The 24049-nt window shown below is 42.1% G+C and overlaps 2 protein-coding genes across 4 annotated transcripts; one reads left to right on the plus strand and one right to left on the minus strand.

Annotated features, from left to right (window-relative positions):
* Window positions 1-9: 9 nt before the first annotated feature.
* Window positions 10-10904, plus strand: C2H3orf52 (chromosome 2 C3orf52 homolog). 3 transcript variants are annotated; one of them, XM_014253323.2, is made up of 7 exons: window positions 10-336; window positions 1413-1643; window positions 4430-4553; window positions 5138-5271; window positions 6101-6171; window positions 7593-7783; window positions 8720-10904. In XM_014253323.2, coding segments are annotated over exons 2-7 (702 nt in total). In that variant the 5' UTR covers window positions 10-336; window positions 1413-1463; the 3' UTR covers window positions 8722-10904. The 3 variants fall into 3 exon arrangements, with proteins under 3 accessions (XP_014108798.2, XP_014108800.2, XP_014108799.2); XM_014253324.2 differs by lacking the exon at window positions 10-336 and adding an exon at window positions 1081-1214; XM_014253325.2 differs by lacking the exon at window positions 8720-10904 and having other exon boundaries at window positions 7649-7766.
* Window positions 10905-10953: 49 nt separating this feature from the next.
* Window positions 10954-22271, minus strand: LOC148184936 (uncharacterized). Its single transcript, XM_088052230.1, has 4 exons — window positions 22058-22271; window positions 17266-17315; window positions 15626-15660; window positions 10954-11781 (listed from the first exon to the last, which is right to left on the minus strand). The coding sequence occupies exons 1-4, from the start codon at window positions 22081-22083 to the stop codon at window positions 11584-11586; spliced, it is 309 nt and encodes a 102-aa protein (XP_087908356.1). The 5' UTR covers window positions 22084-22271; the 3' UTR covers window positions 10954-11583.
* Window positions 22272-24049: the final 1778 nt, after the last annotated feature.

The following is a 24049-nucleotide window of genomic DNA, read 5'->3' on the forward strand; positions in this document are numbered from 1 at the left end:
GTAGGGAGGTCTACTGTGAATGGAAATTAATGAACCTGATACCCAGCAGGAGAAGTGAGAACCAGATAGTCTTTTCTAGTGTAAGATGTCCTAAGTAAGACTTTGTAGATCCAGATACATGTTCTCATCTTGATGACTGCTCAGCTTCACCTTCAGTCTTCCAGAGCTTTAAGGATTCTCAGAACCAGAAGGTGTAGGGTATACAAATTTGTATTTCCTTTTACTTGTGGAATAAACCCAAGTCGTGCTCACTTTCATGGAGTGCCTTTGCCTGGATGGGTGTGAGGTGACATCAGGAATGCAAACCCTGGGTGTGCTTCAGGTGGCAGAACCAAGGTGAGTCTCACAAAGGAAAAACTGAGGTGTTGGCAGGACAAAAGAGTGGTGCTGTGAGTGGATACCCAGGCAGGAGGGAAGGGGGCTGGGGAGAGAGGCTGTGTTCGGTTTTTAATGCATGATACTCCCTGTGCTGGGACAAAAGAGTGAGCAAGGATGTGGTTACCAGCTGTCTGTCCAGACCTTTTGATTCAGAGGGGAGAGAGATGCCCTGTGGGGAGGAAGGAGAAACATGGGGATGGAGTGTGAACAGGAGAAATAAGAGGAGGTAGGGATCAAGGATATTGGGGAGGCTGGGTTTGTAATCAGCCCCTGGCTACAGTGAGGTGCTGTGACTGATTCCAAATGCCCTTGAGAGTTCCTGTGGGAAGCTGGCACAGACCAAATCACCACGGTTTCATAAAAGCGTGTCCTCCAGAGCACAGGTTGAAATTGAAGGCCATCTTTCTCTTTTCTTTAGCTATGTCCTTTGGGTTTATTTTATCTTAAAGCAGCTTCTCAGGTTTGGTTGGATAGTATGTTAAAGCACGTAAATGGTTCTTTGAGACCAGATATGATTTTAGGCAGTATAATAGCTAGAGGGAGAGCAATTTCCAGTACAAAGGTCAGTAATGTTCATTTCTTTATTGACTATAGAGGGAGACTAGAATTACAAGTGTTGGCAGAGTCCCAGCCTAATCAAACAACATGCTCTATGAACTTTAACTCACTTTGTTCTGTTCAGCACCACATCTGTTTAGCTGCATGGATAACAGTAATAACATTGCTTTGGCTGACAGCAGCAGAGAAAACACTCGGGTTCCTTTGAAAATCGTCCCAGCAAATGACAGCGTTGCTGAAGGTTTAGTCACTTGCTCATCAAGAGCTGGTACAGGAAGGTAGGCAAACTGGAAAACCTAGTATTGCATAGCTGAGAGCCAGAGTTCTCACGGCTAAGCAAATCGATACTTCCTCCGCCTTCCCTGTCTCTGCAGCTAGGGCAGTCGACTTTATTTGTTCTTCCAAGGAATTCCCCTAATTTAGCAGTATTTTGAGACCTCTCTTTGGAAAACTATCCCCACTCTCCCTGTTTCCAGCCTCGTGCCAGAGCTATGACTGAGCATAACTGCAGCTGAAACAAGAAGGAAATGAGTTGGCTCCGTGCTCACTTCAGAGACAGAGGACCTCGCAGAGGCCCTTCTTCAGAGACAGAAGCAATGAAAAGGCAGAGCTCTGCTCAGGAGCATGAGATTATTGAATTACGGGGACATAATGTGGAGGAAAATGAGACTGATCATGACAAGGCTCTAAATGCTCAAATGAGAAAGGTAGGAATTTCACTTGCTCATTTGATCCTTCCGGTGCGGGAAATACCACACAGCAAGAGAAATGACACTTGAAGGAATGTTTTGTAGGGGTGATTTAATTTGTTGTTTGAGGGAAAGAGGCTAAAAACCCGTTAAATGTGGGGGGTTTTTTTCCTTATCAAAGAAGTGTTCTAATATGAGAGTGGGATTTTAAGCTTAAATTTAGGAACTGAAACTGTAATTGGTTCTCTGATTTTTGCTTTCTCTTTTAATGTGCTATCTATCAGTGGGATTTGGCTCAAAACCAGAAAAGAGAAAAGCTGAAATAAGTTTTAAAACCAGGCTTTCCTTCAGTAGGAGTTGACCAGGAAACAATGCTGCCAAACAAAAAAAAGATGTCCCTGAACAGAGCATGCTAGATTCTCTTTATCTCTGAGTAATTTTCAGTTGCTAGCCATTATGAATCTGTGTTAATAGAATGCTCTGAAACCTCGTTTAAGATCAGCACATGAATCCTAAGGGAGGTAGCTCCTAGTGCCTAGTTTAAAGCTATGGAACAGACTAATTCTGGCAGGGGAATAACAACATGTTCACACGTGAGTGCTGTCCAGTAAATGGCACTACTTGCTGCAGGGATATTTGTGGAGGAGGAGGAGGTTTCCCTCTCTGGGCACAGCTGGGAGCTGTCTGCAGGATCCTCCCCACCCGGCCCTTCCCTCTCCCCTGTGCTGCTCACCCTGGGGCTGATCCATCCCTCTGACTGGGCAAAACCCCTGTGTCGTGTTCTGTTGGGGTCAGCTACCTCTCCTGTGCTCTGGTGAGCTGAATCAGCTCGCTGCAGGGTCAGACACATTCCCAGAGGTGCAAAGAGGAACAGGAAAGAGGGGAGGAGAGGCAGGGATGTGCTAGATCTACTTGACTGTCTTGAGAAACTTCACCCTTGGGTTTATCCTTCCCCTTTCCAGCACTGTGTTTTCATTTGAGCTCTCTCTATGCTGATGATAGCAACTGGCTTTCCATCCCACACAGACTGCTGGAAAGTCACAGCACTCTGCTTTCTGCTCAGGTTAATCAGAAACCCTGCCCAAATCCCTGCCCACTGCAGAGAGACTTTCTCAGCTGCTGCTACGGGCAAAGTTCAGGTGGTGTTGGACTAATCGTGGAGCTGAATGTCTCCTTGGGATCAAGCCAGTTTGCTATGTGTGATTAAGAATTGCGTTTTGTGATAGTCTAAATGTGTGGTGGCTTAATCAGAACTTGGGCTTGACAGCTCCCTGTGTCAACTGATGAGGCTATGGCTGATTTCATAGTTTCACTCTAGGCAGTAGTTACTGGCTTTTAAAAGTTTTTAAAATCCAAAACGATATGGTAGTTAAGTATTACATTGAAATTCATACTTCTAAAATATTTGAAAAATCAAATTTAAAAAAAGTAAATGTGATCACAGCTGAAAGCATGCTGTAAACAAAACCATACTCAGTGTTTGCCTTTCATTCTCCAGCAGAGCAAAGTTCTGTATGTAGAGGTGTCTACAGAGAGTGTTTCCCTTTTTCTGCCTCTGCTCCCGGAGAAATCTCTCCTGTAAGCTCTTTCTCCATGTGTGTTTCTCTCCCTGTTCCCCTGCCACCCACACAAAAGTTTTTAGCCAGCTGCCCAATTCAGTTAAATTCAGTGAAAGCCTCTGTTATTCTGTGTTCTTAGAAAGTTCAAAAAGTTAAGGAAGGAAACTTGGATTAGTGCCTCCAGCAGCAGCTGGTTCCTGCCAATCTGCATGTGTGTGGCCCAGACAACCCACAGCACGTGCTTTGCCTTTCCTGGTACTGATGTCAAAAAGGACGTGGAGTTTACTACTGCCTTTATGGCAGATGGAGAGGGAGGGAGAAGAGTAATTAAAAAGACAGCATGGTCTGCTTATGAATTTAAACCCTTGCTTCAGTCTTCTGATTCTTCTGGCTGTAGAACAAAACAGATGAAGTTATCTGTTTTGCTGTCACCTAAGCTTGCTTTCATTTTTAAAATTTTTTTTTCCCCCTAGTATTCTTCCCGCTGGATTAACTCATTAAACAACTAACTTCAGTCATGGCTTTCAATCTTATTAAAAATTAAGTAACAGGCAAGGTATTGTCTTTTCTCTCCCCTATGAATGTGCACACATGCACAATTGCTTTGAGTGAAGTGTTCTTTTGACCTCATAGAACAGGTGAGATTTACATTAAACTGTCTGTTAAATACACTCAGTAGCCTTCAAGTTTCCAGTCTTCTGAAGAAAAAGTAAGTCAGCTATAAAAGTCTCAATTATTTTATGGAGGTTTTATCACAATAGTATCTATTGAATAGCATTGCCTTTGCTTGGAGTGCTGGCACCTAGAAGCTATGCAGGTTGACATAATCAATGCTGCAGAGGTGAATGATTTTGGAAATACCTCCAGAGACACCTTTTTAGTTGGGAGAGATGGCAAACATTAAAAGGTGAGCTTGTGGAATATGAAAATTTAATTAAAGTAGTTAAAACGAAAATGGAGCCAAGAAATCACCTTTGCAGTACTTTAGCTTTATGGGCCATTCAGGAGTTGGAAATTTTGCACAAAGGGGAATGATCTCTCTCAAGTGAATATCCTTTACCAATTCTAGGTCTGCATTTTCCCCTGCAGCAGTAGTCAAGGCTGGGAACCCCTGAGGTAGGGCATTGTTTACCAGTGAGGCTCTCCCATCTATGTGGGGGGTTTTGTTTCAAAGTAGAGACATGCTTATTTTTTTTTTTCCTGCCTGATTTGATTAATCTATATGCCCTTCTCTTTTATATCTAGGAGAGAGCTCCCTGGAAATCATGCAGGGATGTAGTTTTCTGGAAGTGTAAACTATGGATGGTTATAACTACAATATTTCTAGTGATCTTCCTGGTCATTCTCATCAGCCTAATTCTTTATTCTAGTAAGTATCTCACTCTTAGTTACACCAATACAAACATGCAATATGTAATATCTCTAACAGAACACAAATGCAACAGTAACATCCTCTAATCTCTTTCAGCAAACTGCTGAAGGAGCTGAGATACGGACTGCAGAGGGTGGTGTTGTAGCTTGGTAGATGTTGTGAATGCTTTTATCTTAGCAGGCAGCAAGCAGCTTGTGTCCTGATCAGGTGGCAATTCAAGTTTGTAGCTAAGTGAGAAAATATCACAAGAAGAGATTTAGATATGAGGATGGAAATAATGTTTGTAATGGAACAAGGGCCATTAATTAACAATGCCATCCATGTAATGGGTGACTTGGGTCCCGTGGTGTCACTGCCTGCCAGGCTCCCAGAGCAGATGACTTTTGCTAATGGAGGTGGGTGATTGATCTCCATGTGCTGCTACTTTTTTTAGGTGACTTGCACTTTCTGTCTTTTCCAGTCAGTCCTTACCCAGGAAATTTGTGAGAAAACCACCCTGGAGAAAGCCAAGAGGGGCTTTTTTCAATACTTCAGCTAACTGAAACTTTTTTCTCCCCTTTCTATCTCCTGTTAATTATTAGATGTTTACACAGATGAGGATGACTACTGGGATCCTGATGAACTACTAAGCAGTGGAAACTTACACAATTTTTCAGGAACGCTGGAGTTAATGTGTGGTCTCCCACACTTCTCCTCTGAGGACATTACTGAGAGGGTAAGTGTTTATATGATTCTTGGCAAAGTTGAGTCTATTCAGAACATTGTTTCAGTGTTTTTCCTTCTAAGAAGTTTCTGTTTCTCAGTTTCTGTGTAGCAACTCAGTCATTTGCAAGTCCATAAATAAAACGTGTTGTACTTTTTAAAGTCACAATCTAGAAAAAAAGGAATTGTTTTCTTTTAAGCACAAAAAAGTGTTGAATTTTTTTTCCTCTTAAACTTGACCATTTGTTAAGACAGTCTTCACCTTTTTCATAGAATTATTGAATAGTTTAGGAGAGGCCTGTGAAAATCAGCTGAGCATAATATGGACTAAACATCCTTTGTGCTGCATTCTCTTAATGAGTGTATGATCATAGCCTGGATTTATAGCTGTGATGTCTGCTGAGCCAGCACAACTCTGAGTTACAGCTGAAATAAGCTCAGCATACCTGGCAGTGATCATTTGGACATGGTGGGAAGGCAGTCTCAGGACACAGACCATCCCCTCCACGAAAAAAGAGTTAGAAGAGCCTCTTGGTACTAATTAAATCCCAAACCTAACAACATCAGTTGCACATGGCAACATGAGCACATACTTTTAGTTCACCCTGAGTGCCTCTGTTGTGTTAAGGTTACATAGCAATCACTCAAATGCACAATTAATTTGTCTGCCAAATTTAAATGACTCTCTACCTTTTCCAGAGCAGATATTTGCTGTTATTTGACCTTCAGCCCTTGGTTTTATGCCCCTTAAAGCACTTTATAAGAATAATTTGCTGTGGTTTTGGTTCTTTTGTGTGAGGGGAAAAAAGAGATTGAAGAAACAATTTTTTTTTCTCTCTCAGCTAACAGAAGTCTACAGTTCATCTCCAGCTTTAGGACGTTACTTTAGGTCAGCTCAGGTGATTTCTTTCAGGTAAGCAATTTCTGTCACCAAAGTTATCTGAAAATTACAGGTTTTTGACAAGACATACATGTGCTTATGTAAATATGTGCAATATTTAAATAAAGTGAAAAACAGGTTGTTTGGGGAAAATGATGTATATAGGCAGTGAAAACTGTTCAGAGGATCCTCTGGTGTAAGTGGTAAACACTGCTAAAATTATAAAATGACAGGAACATATTGTTGCTGTGAAGTATCATTTGTTATCTTTGATTCCAACTGCAGCCCTTAATAAATATATTCAAGGATATTTATTAAAAGAAAAATTAATTGCCAGAGACACTTTAGATTGACGTAGTTTAAATAATCTTAAATAAATAAAACAGGGTTCATGAGGAGGAGAGAATCATTTTGTTTCCAAAAGAGTTAAAGGCAAGAGGAATATACATGTTTCCTGTCACAGAGAAATAGCAGAGAGGCAAGGGAAGACAGAGAAAGGACTTCTGAAAAAGAACTCTCACAAAAGAAATTAGAAAGACAGGAGAAGATCAAGGGAAGTAGTTTTGCAAAGTCCCAGGTCCTTTGAGATAGCAAGGACAGAGGGACAGCCACGTTGGAATGTGGCAAGGGGCAGTTGTGAGGGCACTTTGCTCCCTTGAGGAATATTCTCCCTTGCCCTGCCAGCCTTGGGCACACCAGCCTTGTTCAACAGTGAACTGTAGCTCCTTAGCCCTATGGGTACTAACTATGATTTACACCATTAGGTACAAAGCTGCAGTTCTGCACATATATTGATTAGCTAATAACTCTCTCTCTCTGCACCTCTTTGATGTCTCTCTCTTGCTGCTTCCCTCTCTTTCTTTCCTTTTATTTCCCCCCATTCAAATACTTTTTGAAAATGTTTTGAATTCTGTGAGTACAGAAGGTAGCTGTTGAATTCTAGTCAGTTTTGGTAGACCACAAAAAATGAAATCTTCAGAGATGGTCTCCATTTCACTGGTTTGTGTAATCCACGCCTGAGCTGAGTCAGGAGCACAGCTGGGTGGTCCCTGGCACTGCTAGCAGGAAAACAAACCTTCCTACAAGTTCCTAGCTAAACTATTATGTGCTATCCTAGCACAGGATATTGCAACGCCTCTTATCAGTAGCTTCTTGTGAAGCACCAGTGCTGAAAACCACATCCCATCAGAACACGTGTCCAGCTGCCCCTCCTGCATCTGAAAACATGTCTCTGGCTGGCTTCAAGTCTCAAGAGCTGTTCTGAGAAGGGAGGGGGAGGCGGAAGCCGGCATCTTTGGCAGTTTTCTGTCATAATGTTTTTCTTGGGGAAATGTTTTTTTAAACAAAGAATCCGTTCCAACATTGACATGAAAAGTCAGTCTTCAAAAATAAAAAAAAAAAAAGAAAGATCTTGTTGAAACTTGAAGACTTTCACCCTTGATTTTGTTTTGCAGTAATGAAAGCTCCACTGTAATTTATCAGCTAGTGTTTTCTGTACCACCATCAACAGAGGGATTTATGGAAAACAATATGAACCCGGATTTTATAAGGAACATTTTGCGTCAGAATATTTACGATGAAGATACTCTAAATCCTGGGGCATCTGAATGTGACAGGTTAAAGCTCAACCCAACTTCTCTCACGTGTAAGTGCTGTACATTAGAGAAACTGTTTCTTTACAAAGAGCAGAGGTATTTATGGAAAAGGAGGGAAATATTTTTAGAAAGATATTTGGATTCGTTAGTATATATGATTTGCATAACAGTATTAAGAACATTTTAAAATAGCTTTCAGAAAGTCTTGATATGCTTAACTTAAAACCTGACACTCACTGTTTGGTCCTCTGATGAGAAAAGGAATAGTGATGAGACTGGTTAGCTGTGGACTCCAACCAAATTTTTCTGATCTAATATTGCATTTTATCTATACCAAAAAATTCTCCTTATATGTGTGTGTACCATAAAGGGGAGACAAAAAATTTAAAATATTTCTCCTTATTGTACATTTGATGCTGAATGCTAAAAAAACAAATTTTAATCCAAGGGATAAAAAAGACTCCTGATTTGTGTCTTTCTGTAGTTTTTTGGAAAATTTATTATACACAGAAACACCTTTAAAGAAAACAAGTGCTCATTCTTCCAGGTTTTCTAGGCAGTGAGTCCAATGACTACCAGTGACTAGGTAGTGATTCCAATGCATTTATATTTGTCCTGATAGAAATGCCCATATAAAAGTCCCGTGAGCTTTGAAGTGATACTGAAAATGCATGGAGCTGTCTCCCCCCAGTCCCAATTTACTGAGTCACAGCAATTTGATTTTACAATAATCCTAGGCTAACAATTCAGCATTGCAGTGTAGGTAAGTAAGGTTTGCAATTAACTTGCATTGTTTTTTCTTGGGACTCTTACCAAGGGACAAGACATCAACAAGTTGTGAGTTTCAATCTATAGAAGCATTTTATTCCTTATATCTTGAGAAGATTTGTAGAAAAAGTAGCATAAAAACAGACAGGAAAGAATATGTTGAAATAACTACTTAACGCTTTATTTTAATATTAATATTGTGCTGTTTTAACTTTCAGAGAAATTATGGAAAGATTCCTCACCTTCATCACCACCTAGAAGAGATGGGATTCCCTATCTATAAGCAATCCCAGGGCAAGGAACTATGCATTAGGTAGAAACACTTCTAAAATTGTTGTCCTGTAAATACTGCCTGTGATGCAATATTGTAAATGGAAAATATGGTATATTTATGACGGTGTTGTATTGCTATAGCACTACTACCTCCTTCTTTTATATCTCAATAATCCGTTTCACTCTTGAGAAAATCATGCATCTGATACATGCTCTGTTGACTTTGAAAGCTCTGCTTTGTCTTGCCTTATGATTAAATCTGAATGCTCTGCATGAGCTTTAAAAGCAGTCTTGCACATGGCTCCTTTTTCTTCTCTTGGCCTATGCAAAATTATCTGCACAGCTTTATCCTCAATGCTCACTTCCACTCAAACTCATATCTGTTTTTTTTCCCTCCAAACTTCACATGCCATATTTCCTTGTTGCTCTTTCCTTGTAAAACAGCCTGAAAACATACATACATACATACATATATATATATTTGTATTCTTTACTTATGTGCAAGGTCTCTGCACTAGCTTCTTAAGAACGCTTTAACTCTCATGATTTCCTTATTCTTCCTACAGTCTCCTTGGTTAAGGTGCTCTTTGCTCTATTTTTCTCTTCTTCATGTGAAATATGAAAGAAGAAAACAACAGCATGAAGAGACATGTCTTGTTCACTAACGCGTGTGAACATCACAGGAATTTTTAAAAGGTCGAATTAGCAGTTTGCTTTTACAGTTAGCTACTGCTACCAGTGAATAGACAGATGCTTGACCTGTTTTTGTAAATCTGAAGACAACTCTATGTCCTTAATTATCGTTCCTGCCCAGCACTGGGGATAAAAATGAACAGATGTAAGGTATTTGCCTTAATAAGGCAGTAAATAATCGTTTTTGTTGATGAGAGACCAGATGAGATGAATCAGTGCCAAGAGGAGGGTGCCGAAGCAGGTGACATAGGCCAGCAGTCAGTAGGCTAGTAACTGGCTATAACATAAAAACTAAGCATTACCTTTATGCAGAATGGAACATATTCACTACCATGTGAGTGAAGTATATCTTGTCATTTATTTATAGCCTTATAAATATTAGTACTGTTAGATATTTTATTTTAAGAAGCGTTTTGTATTGTAAGAAATATGTCCTGGAAAATTGTTTTTCTCTTTCTAATATTACTGGTTTATTTAAGGAGTAATCTGACAATGTTATAGTGCATTAAATTATTTTTTTTTACTCTTAAAATGACTGTTTTCATTCTTTAGCAGCTCTAGTCTTTCAGCTGTGTGAGTTGGAAAATAGCCATTGGAATTCTAAATGCTGAGCTGCATGAAGCATGTCTGAGAGAACTGTACACTCAAACCCATAGTTGCTGTTGCATGTGTTTAAACTGAGCTTGGGAAACATCCTGGACCAAATTAGTAGTTTGCATGACTCTCATATTTGTGGCTTATTCTGATTCCCTCTTGGTTTGTAAGATATAGCATTGACTGTAAGAACTGTAATTTCTCTTCCTGTAATAGTCTATGCAGCACACAGTTAGAAGAGAGATTTCTTTTGATCATTATGCTGGGGAAGGACAAAGTTCATGGCTTGTATGGCTTGTCCCAAAAGCAGCTAGCTGTGAAAGTACCAACAGCAAAGAAATAAACTGCTGTTGAGATGTTGCTCAATCTTATTGCTCTTACCAAGATACCTGATCCCTTCCTTGAACACTTCTTTACCTTGATTCTAGGAACTGAAAAATAATGTAATGATTAGACTTATTTATGGTGATACCCATATGGGCATTAAGAGTTGAGAAAGGAGTCGAGCATTCATTTTTTTCCCAGCCATCCTCCTTTATATCTATACCTTTACCCCAGAACCTCACATGGAAGAAGGAGGTGGGGCTGGAGTAAGATGTGATATTCAACAGGAAACGTCTGACTCTACAGACTGCATCCAGTCAGGATTGAAGGAAATGTTAAAAAAAAAGTAGTTTCTGGTTATATATCTGTGAGGTAAATTGATCATGTAAAAGAAAATTAAAAAGTGAATTAATTATGACTCAATCCATTAGGGACACAGCAGTGTGAAAACACATAATTATATCAAGTTAGATGTTTTGTGTGAATGATCAATATTAATTTGGATAGAAGGAATGAGGAGAATACCTTAATGACTGAGACATCGTTAAAAAGCAGCTTGTGGGTGTAATATTTCTTTTGCATGCACTGTTTTATTGTTTTGGGGCTTTTTATTTAATTCCAACTTGAAGACTTCACACTAAGTAGTATTACATTAGAAGGGGGAGGGAAGAATTTGAGAAATTAGTTCTTTATTAAAATTGTGCATTGTATAATGGTACAAATCAAGCATGTCAGAGAAATTTTGTACAAGAGTAAATGGATTGAACACAAGGTTTATGCTTTCATTTAAGGTAAGAAACATTCTCCAAACAAACAGAAAGACCCTGTTATTATTGCATTTTTGAGATTTATAGCAGTAGTTCTTTAAGGCACCTTTAAAAAAAGAAGTATTCTACAAGTCCAGAAAAATGTACAGCCTCAGTTGCTTAAAATATTGTAGGTCCTAATTTTCTATAGAGGAACATTGTGTTATGATGGCAGTTGCTACTGATTCCCCTGGTTTAATTGTCAAGCCCTGTACCCAGTCCATGTTTCTTTCTCTGACCAGCTGTTCATGGACAGATTAGTCTCATAGTAAATGACTGGTGGACGTAGCCTAATGGGTAAGCTTGGTAACAAGAGAGAGATTTGTCTGAAGACCCAACAGCAGAGGTAGGTAGGATGGTTATCATCATTCACCCAGGCAAAAGGGTGCCTTCTAAGTTACCAGGACATCATCATATTCACTATGCTCTTCAGGGCTGGTGACATTTGCCTTCCTCTTGGGCACGCTGACAAGTGCATATTCTGTCTGATTATTGCTGTCAATCACACAGATTTCATGTTTTACATCATGGCTGACAGTCGAGTACCACAGCTCACTGGAATTCACAGAATCTTTTTTGGCAACATGTTCCTGAGGGGGAAAAGGGGGAAGAGAGAAAGAGGGAAGCTTCAGTCTGATCATACCCTGGAGAAGTTTGGAGCCAGTCTGGTACAGGCTGTATGCTCACGCAGTGCTGTTGACTAACACACACTGTCAGGTGGTAAGTCCACAGTCATTTCCCAGCTGCCCAGGCTGTGGCTGCACACCTGGAGAGCCCTCTTAGCAGTGCTGACACAGTGGAAGCTCATCACCACATGAGAGAGCACAGCAGCACAAATGGAGCCAGGCAGCCCCAATCACCCCAGGACCCGGCTACCCCCAGGGCTGTCCCGAGAGAGATCATCCCTGTGACAGCCACCCAAGCAGGGAATGGGAACTGATGGGAAAGAAGGGAAAGTTACATAGGACATTTTATTGATACATGTGAAGGGAGAGCATTTGGGATTTGAACAAGACTTAATATGGGGTGTTTAGGGAAGGGACTGAAGGAAAGGGGTTGGGGTGACTTGCAGAATAAAAGCATCAGAAAACAGAGGAAGAAAGGGAGGGACAGGAGTCACAGCAAGATGCCAGACAGACTGTAGGGTTTGGGAGGCAATTAAGACCCCAAGTGCATGTGTGTGTGTGGCTGTCCAGGAGATGCACTGTTGTGGAAGGGGCCCTGGCCTCTCCAGAGATAATGTGAGGACTAATCCCTTCCCCAGCAGCTCTCATCTGATTCTGTCCTTGAGAACAGAGAGAAGAGGAAGAAGAGCCATTAGCAAAGGAGGAGGTAAGATTGTGTGGGCAAATGCCTTCCCAGCTCTGTTTAGACTTGTCCCTCCTTTTGCCTCCTGAAGGTGTTTGCTAATGGGCTGTGGGTGATTGTGCATTAAATAGCTAGCAGGATGACTCATTAAATCTAAAGAGCCAGTGTGCACTGATTAACTTGAAGCAAGAACTTAAAAATTTGTTTGCCCTTATGTTCTTGATTTGAATGCACTGGGTACTGCAGCCAGTGAATTACTACCAGCTTTATAGCGGAATTCTCTGTTGTCTGCAGTAGTGGCAGTATTTTGAGCGTGTGTTGATGGGTTCATGGTGACATTTGCAGCTACCTTCCACATTCTGTTAAGTGGAACAGAGGTCTCTGTTTCATGGCTTAAAAACTCCAAAGGGTTAGTTTTTATTTTTCAAGCCTAGAAGAAGGACAGTGTTAGAACAAAATTCCTGCAGAATTTGCCTTGGGTTTTCCAAGTTTACCCAAATCATATTGTCTGTTCAGATTCTGCTTTGCATGGAAGATCTCCTGACCTAGAGAACATTTCAGTGAAAATAAATTCTGATTTTTGATTTGAGGTTTTATGAAGTTTTGAGATGTAGAAATTCCAGAAATTTTAAGAAGCAGAGTAATCAGGGTGGACTTGCTTATCATCAAGTGCATGGCTCTCTTCTCCCCTAGTCATGATTGCAAAGATGTAAGGACAATAGTATTTCTCTTAATGTACCTATGACATGAGAATAGGTAGGCTCTTAATTTTCATGAGTGAGTGGCTCTCAATCCACTGAGTGAAGTCTGGAGCATCTCTTGTCCCTTCAAACACATAGGTCTAACCAAGAGTTGCTCTGAATCACATTTTCCAGAATCCTTCTAGTCATTGTGTTTTGAAAAGCTGTTATCATCAACCTTCTCTTATCAGTAGGGAGGCTGAAGTGCAGAGGTGGAGTGATTTATCCCACATGCCAATGGAGCAAGTGTGGAAACTTCCATTATTCACAGGCCAAGTTTAACACTCAGAGGGGCATCTCTCCTATTGCACTAACAGCCCTGTGAGGACTGTTTTTAAACCACGCTCTGGGGCTTTTCCTTGGGACACCAAAAACTCTCAAAACCAGACAGCTACTTGGCAGGTTCCCCATTACAGTTCTACTCCCTCCTCTTGCCCCACAGTCCATCCCACACTCACAGGTACAAATGATGAGCTCATTTCATCGCACCCTTTTCTGTCATCTTTCCCACTTTCTTCAAAATTTTCTGCTAAACGCCCACTTATCTGCTGGGCACCAACTTTTGCTTTACTGGTATCATATTTGTTAAAAAAACCCCAAAAACCCAAAACCAAACCAACCCTGTTAAACTGCTAAATGGCAGTTCTTCGTTCTGCAGTACATAGGGCTTCTGGTGATTGCTTGTCATCAGGTGTTGCAGTGTGTTTTTTGTTGATGGTATGTTCTGTTATTGCCCAAGTTGATGGTTTGGTCCAAATGAGACCCTCCCATCTCAAATTGTCAATCTACTCCGAGTCTCCTGTCAATCTTAGGCCCACCACATGCTTGGAATTCCACTTCTGAAATCCCCTAAACTTTGTCACTTGATTAGTCCATGTGGCCAAATTTCTCCCCTACCTCCCTCACTGGATGATGATTTTGTGAACCCTGCCTTTTACCCTCCCCAGGATATCTCTGATTAGCTGATGCTTTGTACCCTCCCTTTGAATCGCCTCCCTATTTCAGCTGTTGCACGCTCGCATTTTCTGTCTTTTGCCCCCAAGATTCCCCAGAGAAATCCTCTATAATCCCATGCAAAAGACCTCCCTCTCATCCTTGCCTCCTCAGAGCACAGACTGACAGCCAAAAAGCCGTAGAGCAAGTGCTCCAGTGGCACCTCAGGTCATCCTGCTCTGGGGTGTGACCCACTCCTGGAGCGGGCCAAAGTGATGGAGCCAGATAAGGGGCTCCAGCCCCTGTGTTAATCAGGGACTCAAGAGGCAGCTTCATTTACCCTCTGCTAAAATGAACTGTTTAGAAAGCAGAGACAGCAAACCACAGGTACTCAGCTCCCACCTCTTGGAGCATATTAATACACACAAACAATCACAGACAAACAACCACACAAGACTGCGAAGTGCAGCTGTTGAGAAGGAGCTGTTCCCCCACCCCTGCCTTCCAGGATGATAAATTTGGGCAGAGAAGCAGGGCACACACCAAGTTATAGAGTTACCTCTTAAATTACTCTGGGGTGAATTGCTAGAGCTCCTAAAGCTAACCCCAAAGGAGGGAGGTAAGATGAAAGGGCAGTGTGTTTATCTTACCATTCTTTCCTGTGTTCCAATGCAACCATTTCCTCCATTCTGATTTATCAGAAACTAAATGTGCAACCTGAAAGGGCATGTTTGGTTTTGTGGAGGTTTGTTTTTTCTTTCTTTTCTTCCTTCTAGAGGCAGTGAGATACTGGAAGGGGAAACCTTATTCTTTTCCAACAGAGACTTAGCCATTTGTTGATACATCTGCTATTTTTTTATAGTGCAAAGGTTAACCAAAACCCTTTAAGCCTCAATGTATTAAATCTCCCTTTGTTTTTCAATTGAAGATTTCTTTATTACTAAACCTGGTTGGCAATAGTCCATTTAAATGACTTCTAGAAAATGTCATGCTGAAACTGAAACTCTTTCAGGAAACATGCCAGTAGTCATGAGACTGCTTACCAAAAAGGTGAGTGGAGAAGGGAGGGAGGAGAGAAGCACCCCAGCAGCCATAAGTTGTGCAGTGGCTGAGGACATTCACTGAGACATCATCACAAGGTTCAGCCTCCGAATTGTCTGATTTGGGCCACACAATATTACACTCAGCCTCAGAAATGATGGGTGTGTGCTGCAGTATGTTTGGCCACCAGCTGCCCAAGAGTGGGGCTGCATCTCAGTGTTAAGTGCATGCAATTCTTTTGTTGGTAGGCTTAAACTGGTGTTTTTCTGCATCCTAATCAAATAGTCTGATTATGGGCTTTTCTTTCTTCTGCAGGAACATGATGGACACTTTGTCTTTCTAATATGTGGATGTTTGGATGTTGCACCAGTGACTGGAGGTGGTGGGAGAGAAAATCAGCTTTAGTCTTTACCTTGATAGTATCTGGTGGATAGATGCAGGTCTGTGCTGAGGAAAGAAGAAAACACATATGATTGTCATTCTCTGGTGTAGCAACACTAGACAAGGATTTTCATCAGCACAGGATTTATTAAGTCGCAGACTGAAAATAGGTTATGAAAAAGCATGAACTTGTGTGACAATAGTAGGGAAAAGGGTTGAACTTCTGAGAGCTAAATAAATCTGATGGCTTTTTGAGATTTATCTTGTCTCTATACACACTTGTGTCACACAGCACTGTTCATTGAACTGAACTAAACCTAGATGAGCAATCTTCTTGGGTTTTTCTTTTTGTTTTGTTTTTGTTTCATTTAATTAACTGAAATCAGTCATACATGTCTGTCTCAGAAATGAAAGTTCTTACTTGCTTTCTGACTGTGTTTGAGCTTTATGACCCATGCAGCCTTAATTTTGCCTGGAATTGCTGGCTGGGTGCTGGGGCACAGAGGCACCGCCTGATGTGCCACATGCACTGGGTGTCTGTGTGCACAGGTTGGGCAGTCTGGAGCTTTTCTGGGAATTTGTCTCTCTGTCCCATAAACATCTAAGTGGCAGAGGTCTGTCATTTTACATCCTGCTTTCTCCTAGCCTTTTCTTTATCAGACTGGCTGGTTCTTAATATGAGGTGGATTGAACACATTGCTCCTGTAAAATTTCAGAGCTGAACTTCCACTTTTTCTTAAGATATCAAGGCTTTTTAAGCCTACTTGTTTTGCAACCTGACAGGAGAGGTATCAGTCAATTTGCAATTAAATATTAATAACTCAATATTGCATTAAAGCTGCTATCTTAGAGAATTTATGGTATTTTCAAACATTATTGTGCTGCCTTAATACTTCCATGAAATTGCCAATGTAGATGACTAACAAGAAGTGGGTTTTTGCTAATACTGCAACTTGTGAAAGTGTTAAAAGTATTTCACCTTTGCTACATGAATGGCTTTACCCATAAGAGGAAAAAGGCAGCAGTCTGAATCTAAATCAAGGCCTCCCGATTCACATGAGCACATGTGATTCTGGTTATCACAGAGTTTTCCTAATTGCATATTCAATATGAAGAAACTATTTTGATAGGAGAACACCTCATACTGACATCTGTTTAGAGAAAGTCCTGAGCAGTGATTTTGTGTGGGGAACAGAGTCTGGAGTGTGAGTAGATGTAGGCTGTGCTGTGCTGGCAGCCCACTGGCTGCAGCAGCCCTCCACCTCCTTTGCAGGGGAAGAAGGAGGGGCACAGCAGAGGTTCCCCTACTGTGCTTGCAAGCCTGCAGCTCTGGCAGTGATGTACAAGGGCCAAATAAGTGTCCCATGGCAAGAGGCAGCAGCTGAGGCACCTGGGGCTCTGTGGCTGGAGGGGATGGCTGCCCACTCCTGCTGCCTTCTCTAGAAACAAAAAGGACCAAAGAGCCCCCAAGTAATCCAGCACAATGGGACATCAGGAGGGCAGGTACTCACTGGATGCAGGGGGGTTTCCCACCACTGGGTTGCAAAATGCCTTGCCATAGCTGCTGCCCATGGCTGTGCCTGCCAGCTGCCTCTGCAGTGACGCAGAGAGCTCCCACATGTCCCCATTCATGCCACACCATCCCCGAGGGGCTCGAGCTTCTTTACTTACTTTGCTTATGGGAATATCTTTTTCTCCTGATGGGGACAGGCACTTTCCACCTAGGGCATGGAAATAAGGGTCAGCAGATAGATCTGGGGCTTCATGATCCTCCTTTCCCACTGCCAGCCAGGGGCACATGTAAACCTGTAGGGAGATTGCCTTCTCCAGCTGTTTGGACAAGGCACTTTATACAGCTTCCCTGCTGCTGTTCTCCCTGAGAGGCAGCCCCTGGCAGGCACCCAGCCCTGCTCTGGGGGCTGCAGAAGCAGGGGCTGCCACGGGGTAGGAGAGGCACAATTTGTAGGTCCAGGGTTGAAGGGTGGCAGCTGTTGGCAGGTGTTACAGCATTTAGCTGTTCCTGGGAAGTACAGCCTTTATTCCCTGGGGACCATGGCAGTACAGCAGCAAAGTTTGTGGGTTGGAGGAGCAGCCAGCCTTTCTGGGCTTGTCCATATTAAATAGCTCTTGGTGGGTGAATCAGGAGCAAATATTGGGAAGAGATAGGAAAGCACCAGTCTCATGCTCCCACAACTGATGTACATCAATCTGACTTCTAGCACGTCTTGGGAAAAATCAAAAGGAAGAAAAACATAGCAATAGTGTGACAGAAAGGACAAACACACAGGGGTGAGTGCAAGGCTAGAGGATCTGATGTCTAGCAGTTGAAATAATCCTTGCTGGTTCAAGAAGTTGCTTTACTTGCAAGTTTAAGTACTGAAATTATTTGGCAAAGTTAGGAGCCTCTACACTGTGTTCAGGTTGGTGTTAGCAAGTTTCTTGGTAATAAGAACTAGGCTTTCTGGGGTCTGCACTGCTGCTTATAGTTTACAATTTTGTGGTTGTGAAAGGCCAGTAATTAACAAACATTTGACAATGTAGTGTTAATATTTATCTGCTAGATTTATATATATAATAAAAATGTGCTAAGGGATGTAAAGCTGCCAAAATAAGAATTTAGGGATTACACACAGCATGCTAGTGGAGGTACATTATGAATCAGTCTCTAATTGCCTATTTGCATTTTTTTTTCTTTCCCAGGACTGAGGGAAACTGGCAATGCCACTATTATTTTTTGCTGTTGATACTTTCCTTGCTAAATGTGTGCTCTTAGGTCTTATTTCTTTTATAAAGTACCTAAGTTCCACAACTCACCTGGCATAATTTCTTTCTGCAGATGTCTCTTATAAGATTAGCAGAAAGTTTTGAAAATATTAGTGAACTTCCCAATTTTCTGTTTAGTGGGAGAACTTAGCTTTCATTACAGCTGGGTATAAAAATAAAGCTAAATACTACCTCATTCCAGGTTGCCTACCTGGTTTTCTTTGAATTATGTATAGAGTTTTGCCTATACTGAATATAAAATTCTCTAGCTAAGTTGGAGATGCCAGTGTGACTATTTCATATAATTCAATAGAAGTCCTTTGAGCTACATTTAAAATAAATTATGTATATGTATTTATAATACACAAAATTCACATTAGGGGCCTGTTGTAGCTGTCAGATATTGTGAGTTTGATCTAAGTATTTTTGTTTCCTGACCTCTATTTATTCCACATTTTCTTGTTTATATTCAGTTGGCTTCTGATTTTTTAGTCCCTTGCTAGAGGGATGCTTCAGATGAAAAGGCTGTTGGGTTTGGGTAGCTCTTCCCCTGGACCGTCAAAAGATAAATAGCATATATTTCTACAGCAAATTAGATCTGTAAACTGATGCATAACTCTTAGATAAATTCTCATTTAGTCAATCATGTGTAATCCTGCAGGGAATATACATTGTATGGCCTGAAAATTGAAAGCCTTTCTCAGCATCTGCATTTGTGCTACAGACATGCTGACTCTTTGAGGTAGGTCCCCAGCAGTTAGAGAAAGGGAGCCCAGCTTGCCTGTGGGGGGAGAGGGGTTCTGAAGGGTTGGCTCTTACTGGGCTGAGGTTTTTTGAGAAAATTATAGGTATAGATTTATTAGTAAAAATGTTGGGAAATGGTTCTGGCCAGCAGTCGTGAAAGAGGACAAATGCGACTCTCATTAAAATGAGAACAAAAGCAAATTTCCTTTTCCTTCTTTGCAGTTTCACTTAGCTCTTTGCAGAGAAGCTGCATGAGCTATGTTACAGGGCTGTCGTGCTCAGGAAGCAGTCAACCCAAACACAGAAATGCCTCTAAAAAGCAAACACTCCAAACAGAAGGCATGGGGATGTATAGGAAGAAGGAAAGAGTCAAGAAATTAATTACAGAGGAAGCAGCAGAGTTCACAGATAAATGGTAGGGTCTGGAACATTTTCTCCCAGCAGCTGCTCTTAAGAGCTCAAGTTTGTTTTCTGCTTTGGACACCTGAAACTAAGATTGCCTTCAGTCTGAATTTAGTTCAACCCAGCTGCTAAAGGGCCAAGCACAGGGCAGTGGATACCCTTTTCTGTCCCTGAAGGGGCACTTCCTGGGCAGAGGTGGTGGGATGCTGCTGGTAAGGGCACACAGACGCCCACAGAGCCACCTTAATAAGGGGTGATGCCAGCCTCACCTGCTCCCAGAAATATTAACTCCTCTGACCTGCTGTGGGGCATGACATCATCCACCTTCAGGAGGGACCTGCTGCAGGTGTTTTACCTGTCTAACTTGGTGTCCCACAGCTAGAGGTTGCTGGTCCAGAAAGAACAGGAACTTCCTCCAAAAATACCCAGTTCTTACCTAACTCCTTAAACTCAGCACCCCTGACACAAAACAGCCAAACTCTCAAAACTCCCCATATCCAACCAAATAAAAAGTGCCATCCTTGCTCTGTGGCTGGCTGCCCCATCACTTCAGTATATTTTAATTCCTGCTGCCCCTGTAATTGACTCTGGGGCCTCCTCTGTTGGACTCCACCAGACATGGCTGGTCCTCACCTACACGTGGGTTAATCCATCTGATAAACTTTGCCTGCCTGTCTCACTGGAGTGATAATTTTGGGATATTTCTTACAACCGGCTGCCATTTTTCCCAAAACTTACAGACATTCCCTCACCTGCATGTGCCCATCTACTTTGATTCTTTCCCACATCGAGTTAAAGTTACTCAGGAGAGATGTTGACAGCTGGATGATGTAAATGCATGAGCCTCATTCCTTAGGAATTTTATGTGGCTGGGCTGATTGTTATGAGATACATATAAACTTTGTGTTGTAACCTGACCTTTCCCTTCAGTCTGACTCTGGGCTGGCCTGTGCTATGGAGCAGAGGAGCCTTTCCTTGCTGACCCTCGGTCTCTGCCTCTCACACTGCCTGGAGAGCAGCAATGGTCAGGACCGGAGCTCTGCAGCACCAGAGTTTTGCAAGGATGCTGAGTCACCACGTAGGAATGACTGTTTCTCTAGAAAAAATCAAAAGCCAAACCAAACTAAAAACTCCACCTTCATCATTTCTCCATCACTCTGAACTTCTGCAAGGTCTATGATTTTTCTGAAAGAGGCAGTTTTTCAGCAGTGGGGCAGTTATGGCTGAGGAGAGATGCGCTACACAGAAACCACCCCAAGCTGGCACAGCTCATCGACAGCAGTTGCTCTCTGCCATGCAAGGGCAGCTGGTCAATGCTCTCCCTGAATGCCTTCTCCTGGCAGTGGTTTGTTGGAGTTTTTGAAAGTGAAGGAAATGGGTGTGTAGCTGCATGAGCACAGACTGGAGCACAGCACCTTGCCAGTGATGTCTTTTATGGCAGTGCCCCCTCCCCTCTGATGAGGGATATGGGTTTCACAGCCCTATCAAGCTAGCAGAAAAAATCTGCCTTACAAAAACCTTGCTTGCAAGGTTCTTGTGAAGAATTCTGTTCTTATTCCCACTCCCAAAAAGCAGTCATGAATTATTTCAAAAGCAACACAAGTCCCACACATAAGGACGACCAGACCGCTTAAAGGAGTGGATTCAGCAAGCCAGGGAGCTGAGAGCCTGGTCCTGAGACCCTTAAGACACAGGAGCTCCTTGCTGCCACAGGTGAGGACCCACCAGTTTCACATGGGGTTTTTTTTGCCTTGACTCAAACTGCTTCTGAGAGCAAGGCTTCATGCTTTAGGGACTTCTGCCCTTTTCCTCAAGGCCAGGTAATGTGGTCACAACTTAGACGTCTTGCCACAGACCTGCAGGGACACGAGAGATGCATTCTCTTTGCAAACTAAAAGAATGTTGAATTTCGTCAATGGAGGGCCTCATCTGAGCTCCTTAAGACCAAGCAAGCAGTCAGGGTGCAGTACTCAGAGATTGCATGACCTTTTCTTTGACCTATCAAGAAGACAATGGAAAAGAAAGGGAATTTTCCACCTGTCCTAGGCGCTTCCTGTTGAGCATCTTCCTCTTTATAGTTCCATAGGAGACAATCTATTCTTAACCACTGTTGTACATAACTATATATTGTACAATTTAGTCTATTTCTATGTAGTGTATATAAAAGCTTGTCTTTATGAGATATGGTACCAACAGATAAGAGATAGCAAGGTGAATCTCCTTCCTGCCTGGAAATTTGGAACAGATGACAAATGTTCTCTGTTCCTTTTGTTCCTCACCAGGATGGACTCCCTCCCTTCAGCAGACTCCCTGTGCTGGGACCTTACAGACGATGTCACCTCTGTAAACATCCTGAGGCAATACTCTTTGACATACTAAGAACTACACTGTTCATCTTAATTTGCTTGCTAAATTATGTTCTGTCAATCAAGAAGCTCCTCATGGTGCCTTGTATGATCCCTTGAGGCTGATTCATTGCAGGTGTCATTTGTTTTGGAATCAGTCTCTTAGTCCTATTGTTTAGTAATCAAATACAACATGGTATTGGACTTACCTTACTTTTGGTACGCAGTTTCCCATGCTTCCACTGGATCTCTGCACCCACCTTTGGTAGCCAGTTTTGGAGTGGTTTCCTTGCTGGCTGAATTGTTTTCTGTACTGGCTGTTCTACAGAACGAAACTCAGTGACCAAAGCAGCTCGCTATCTCACCGTAAGTGTATGCACCTCTCAGATGTTGTGCATCTAAAAAACCAAAAACCACCCCAAAGCCTCCACTGCGGGGAAACGTTAACAAGTGGGGGTAGGAGAGGAAGAGAGGTAGAATGGCTGAGTGATGGAGCTTCCTGGGGTGCTGGGATGATCTGGTGGTCTCCACAAAGCGACTAATGTTGCAGAGTGGATTCCCTCTAGGTTTGGTAGTCTGAAACAGCAACTTAGGGTGCTTTTGGCAAGAGGAAACCACATGCCTAGCCATCTTGCTCTTCTGAGAAATGCTGTGACAAACTGAATGGTAAAAACCAAATGCTTCAAACCATAATGAAGCATAGCCCTTGCTACTGAAGCTTTCCAGTGCAGTCTTTTTGTGATTATTTTTTTCTTTTATGTCCTTTTAAAAAAAAAAAATAAAAAATATATATATACTTTTATGCCTTTTTCTTTCTCCTGAGCTACAAGGATGACAGAAAAATAGAAGAACCAGAAATATAATTTGCAGGGTTTGTTGGCTGGGGAGGAAGCAAGTTTTAGTTGACACGTTGTAATTGCCATACATTGCCGGGAAAAAAATATTCTCTGTAAGACTTCAGGTGTCGGCAGCCATTTCCTCAAACCTCAGAGGTGAGAAGCGTTGAGCAGTTAACAGGACACTCTAAGAATATGTGCTGTCCCCTGGGAAAGTGTGGTTTTTCTCATAGATGTGCACCACCATGGTGTGGTCTCCACTAAGTAGCCCCCTCCTTTGTTTCTGTTTTGCACTTTGCCAGGCAGTCTAACACCAGATTTCAGCAACAGAAGCTGTAACTTGCATCTGGCAGCAGGGTGATAGCAGAGGGAGGGAGTCCAGTTTGGGGAGAGATCACAGATCACATACCTATTATTCAAAGGTGACAAGGATAAACAGCTATGTCTGTGTGCAAACTACCCTAGTGTGCTCTAAAACCTGTACGCAAGCACAACAGTTTGTCTGTAACCCTGCCCAAATGAGCACCACCTGGTCCTGCAGCATCCCTTGGCCTTTGAACTGACACAGCCTGCCCTTATGCAATGCCAGAGGCCAGAGCAAATGTTAGTAGATGCAGCTACTGTCCTTGCCTCAGTGTACTCTCCAAATTCAGCTGAGATGCAGAGTGATTTGCCACATGCAGGCACTACTTAAACATGTTCTAAAGTTCCAGACCTGTCCAATTGCATTTAACAAGCTGCCTCCCAACAGTGCTACCTACAGCTAGAGGTGAGGAACCAACCTCCAAAAGTCACTGCAACTCAGAAGTGGATGAAACCCTCTCCACTTGTTTTGTTCTCTTTACAGGCAATGTCCTGAGAGGTGGCACTGAATCCTTCTGACACGGTAGGCAGATGTCCACTTGTTAACCTGGGTTTGGATTTCTGAAAAAACAGTGGTTTAGCCTGGTGGTTGATAAAGCAATGTTTTAGACTATAATTGTGCCTGAGTGGATTCCCTTGGCAGTATTTTCTGGAAGTTCATCTATGGGAATTATTAATTGCATTAGTCACTTGGTCTGTGGGGAAATGCTGGCATTTTGTGACTGTGCAATTCTTTTATGTCCTGTTTCAAATTTACTCAGAACAATAGAGAACACCCTGGTGAAACAAAAAGGAAGAAAATAGTACAAATCACTGTGCTTTTCAAGCTGTGGTTGCAGAACTACTTCTGCCTAATTTATCCTAATTTATTCACTGTCTTTGGAATGTGACTGAAGCTCAGGCATTGCGTGCAGTTCTCAGAAATGAGGATGTCGTGCAACTGAAGCTGAAGAGCCTGGCTTCTGACTGGCAAGGAAGGAGGTCTGTAATCCACCAAAAGTC

This window comes from Pseudopodoces humilis, chromosome 2 (genome assembly GCF_049639895.1).
Source record: "Pseudopodoces humilis isolate 2021_Gansu_Grassland_sample_001 chromosome 2, ASM4963989v1, whole genome shotgun sequence".
NCBI classification, from domain to species: domain Eukaryota; kingdom Metazoa; phylum Chordata; class Aves; order Passeriformes; family Paridae; genus Pseudopodoces; species Pseudopodoces humilis.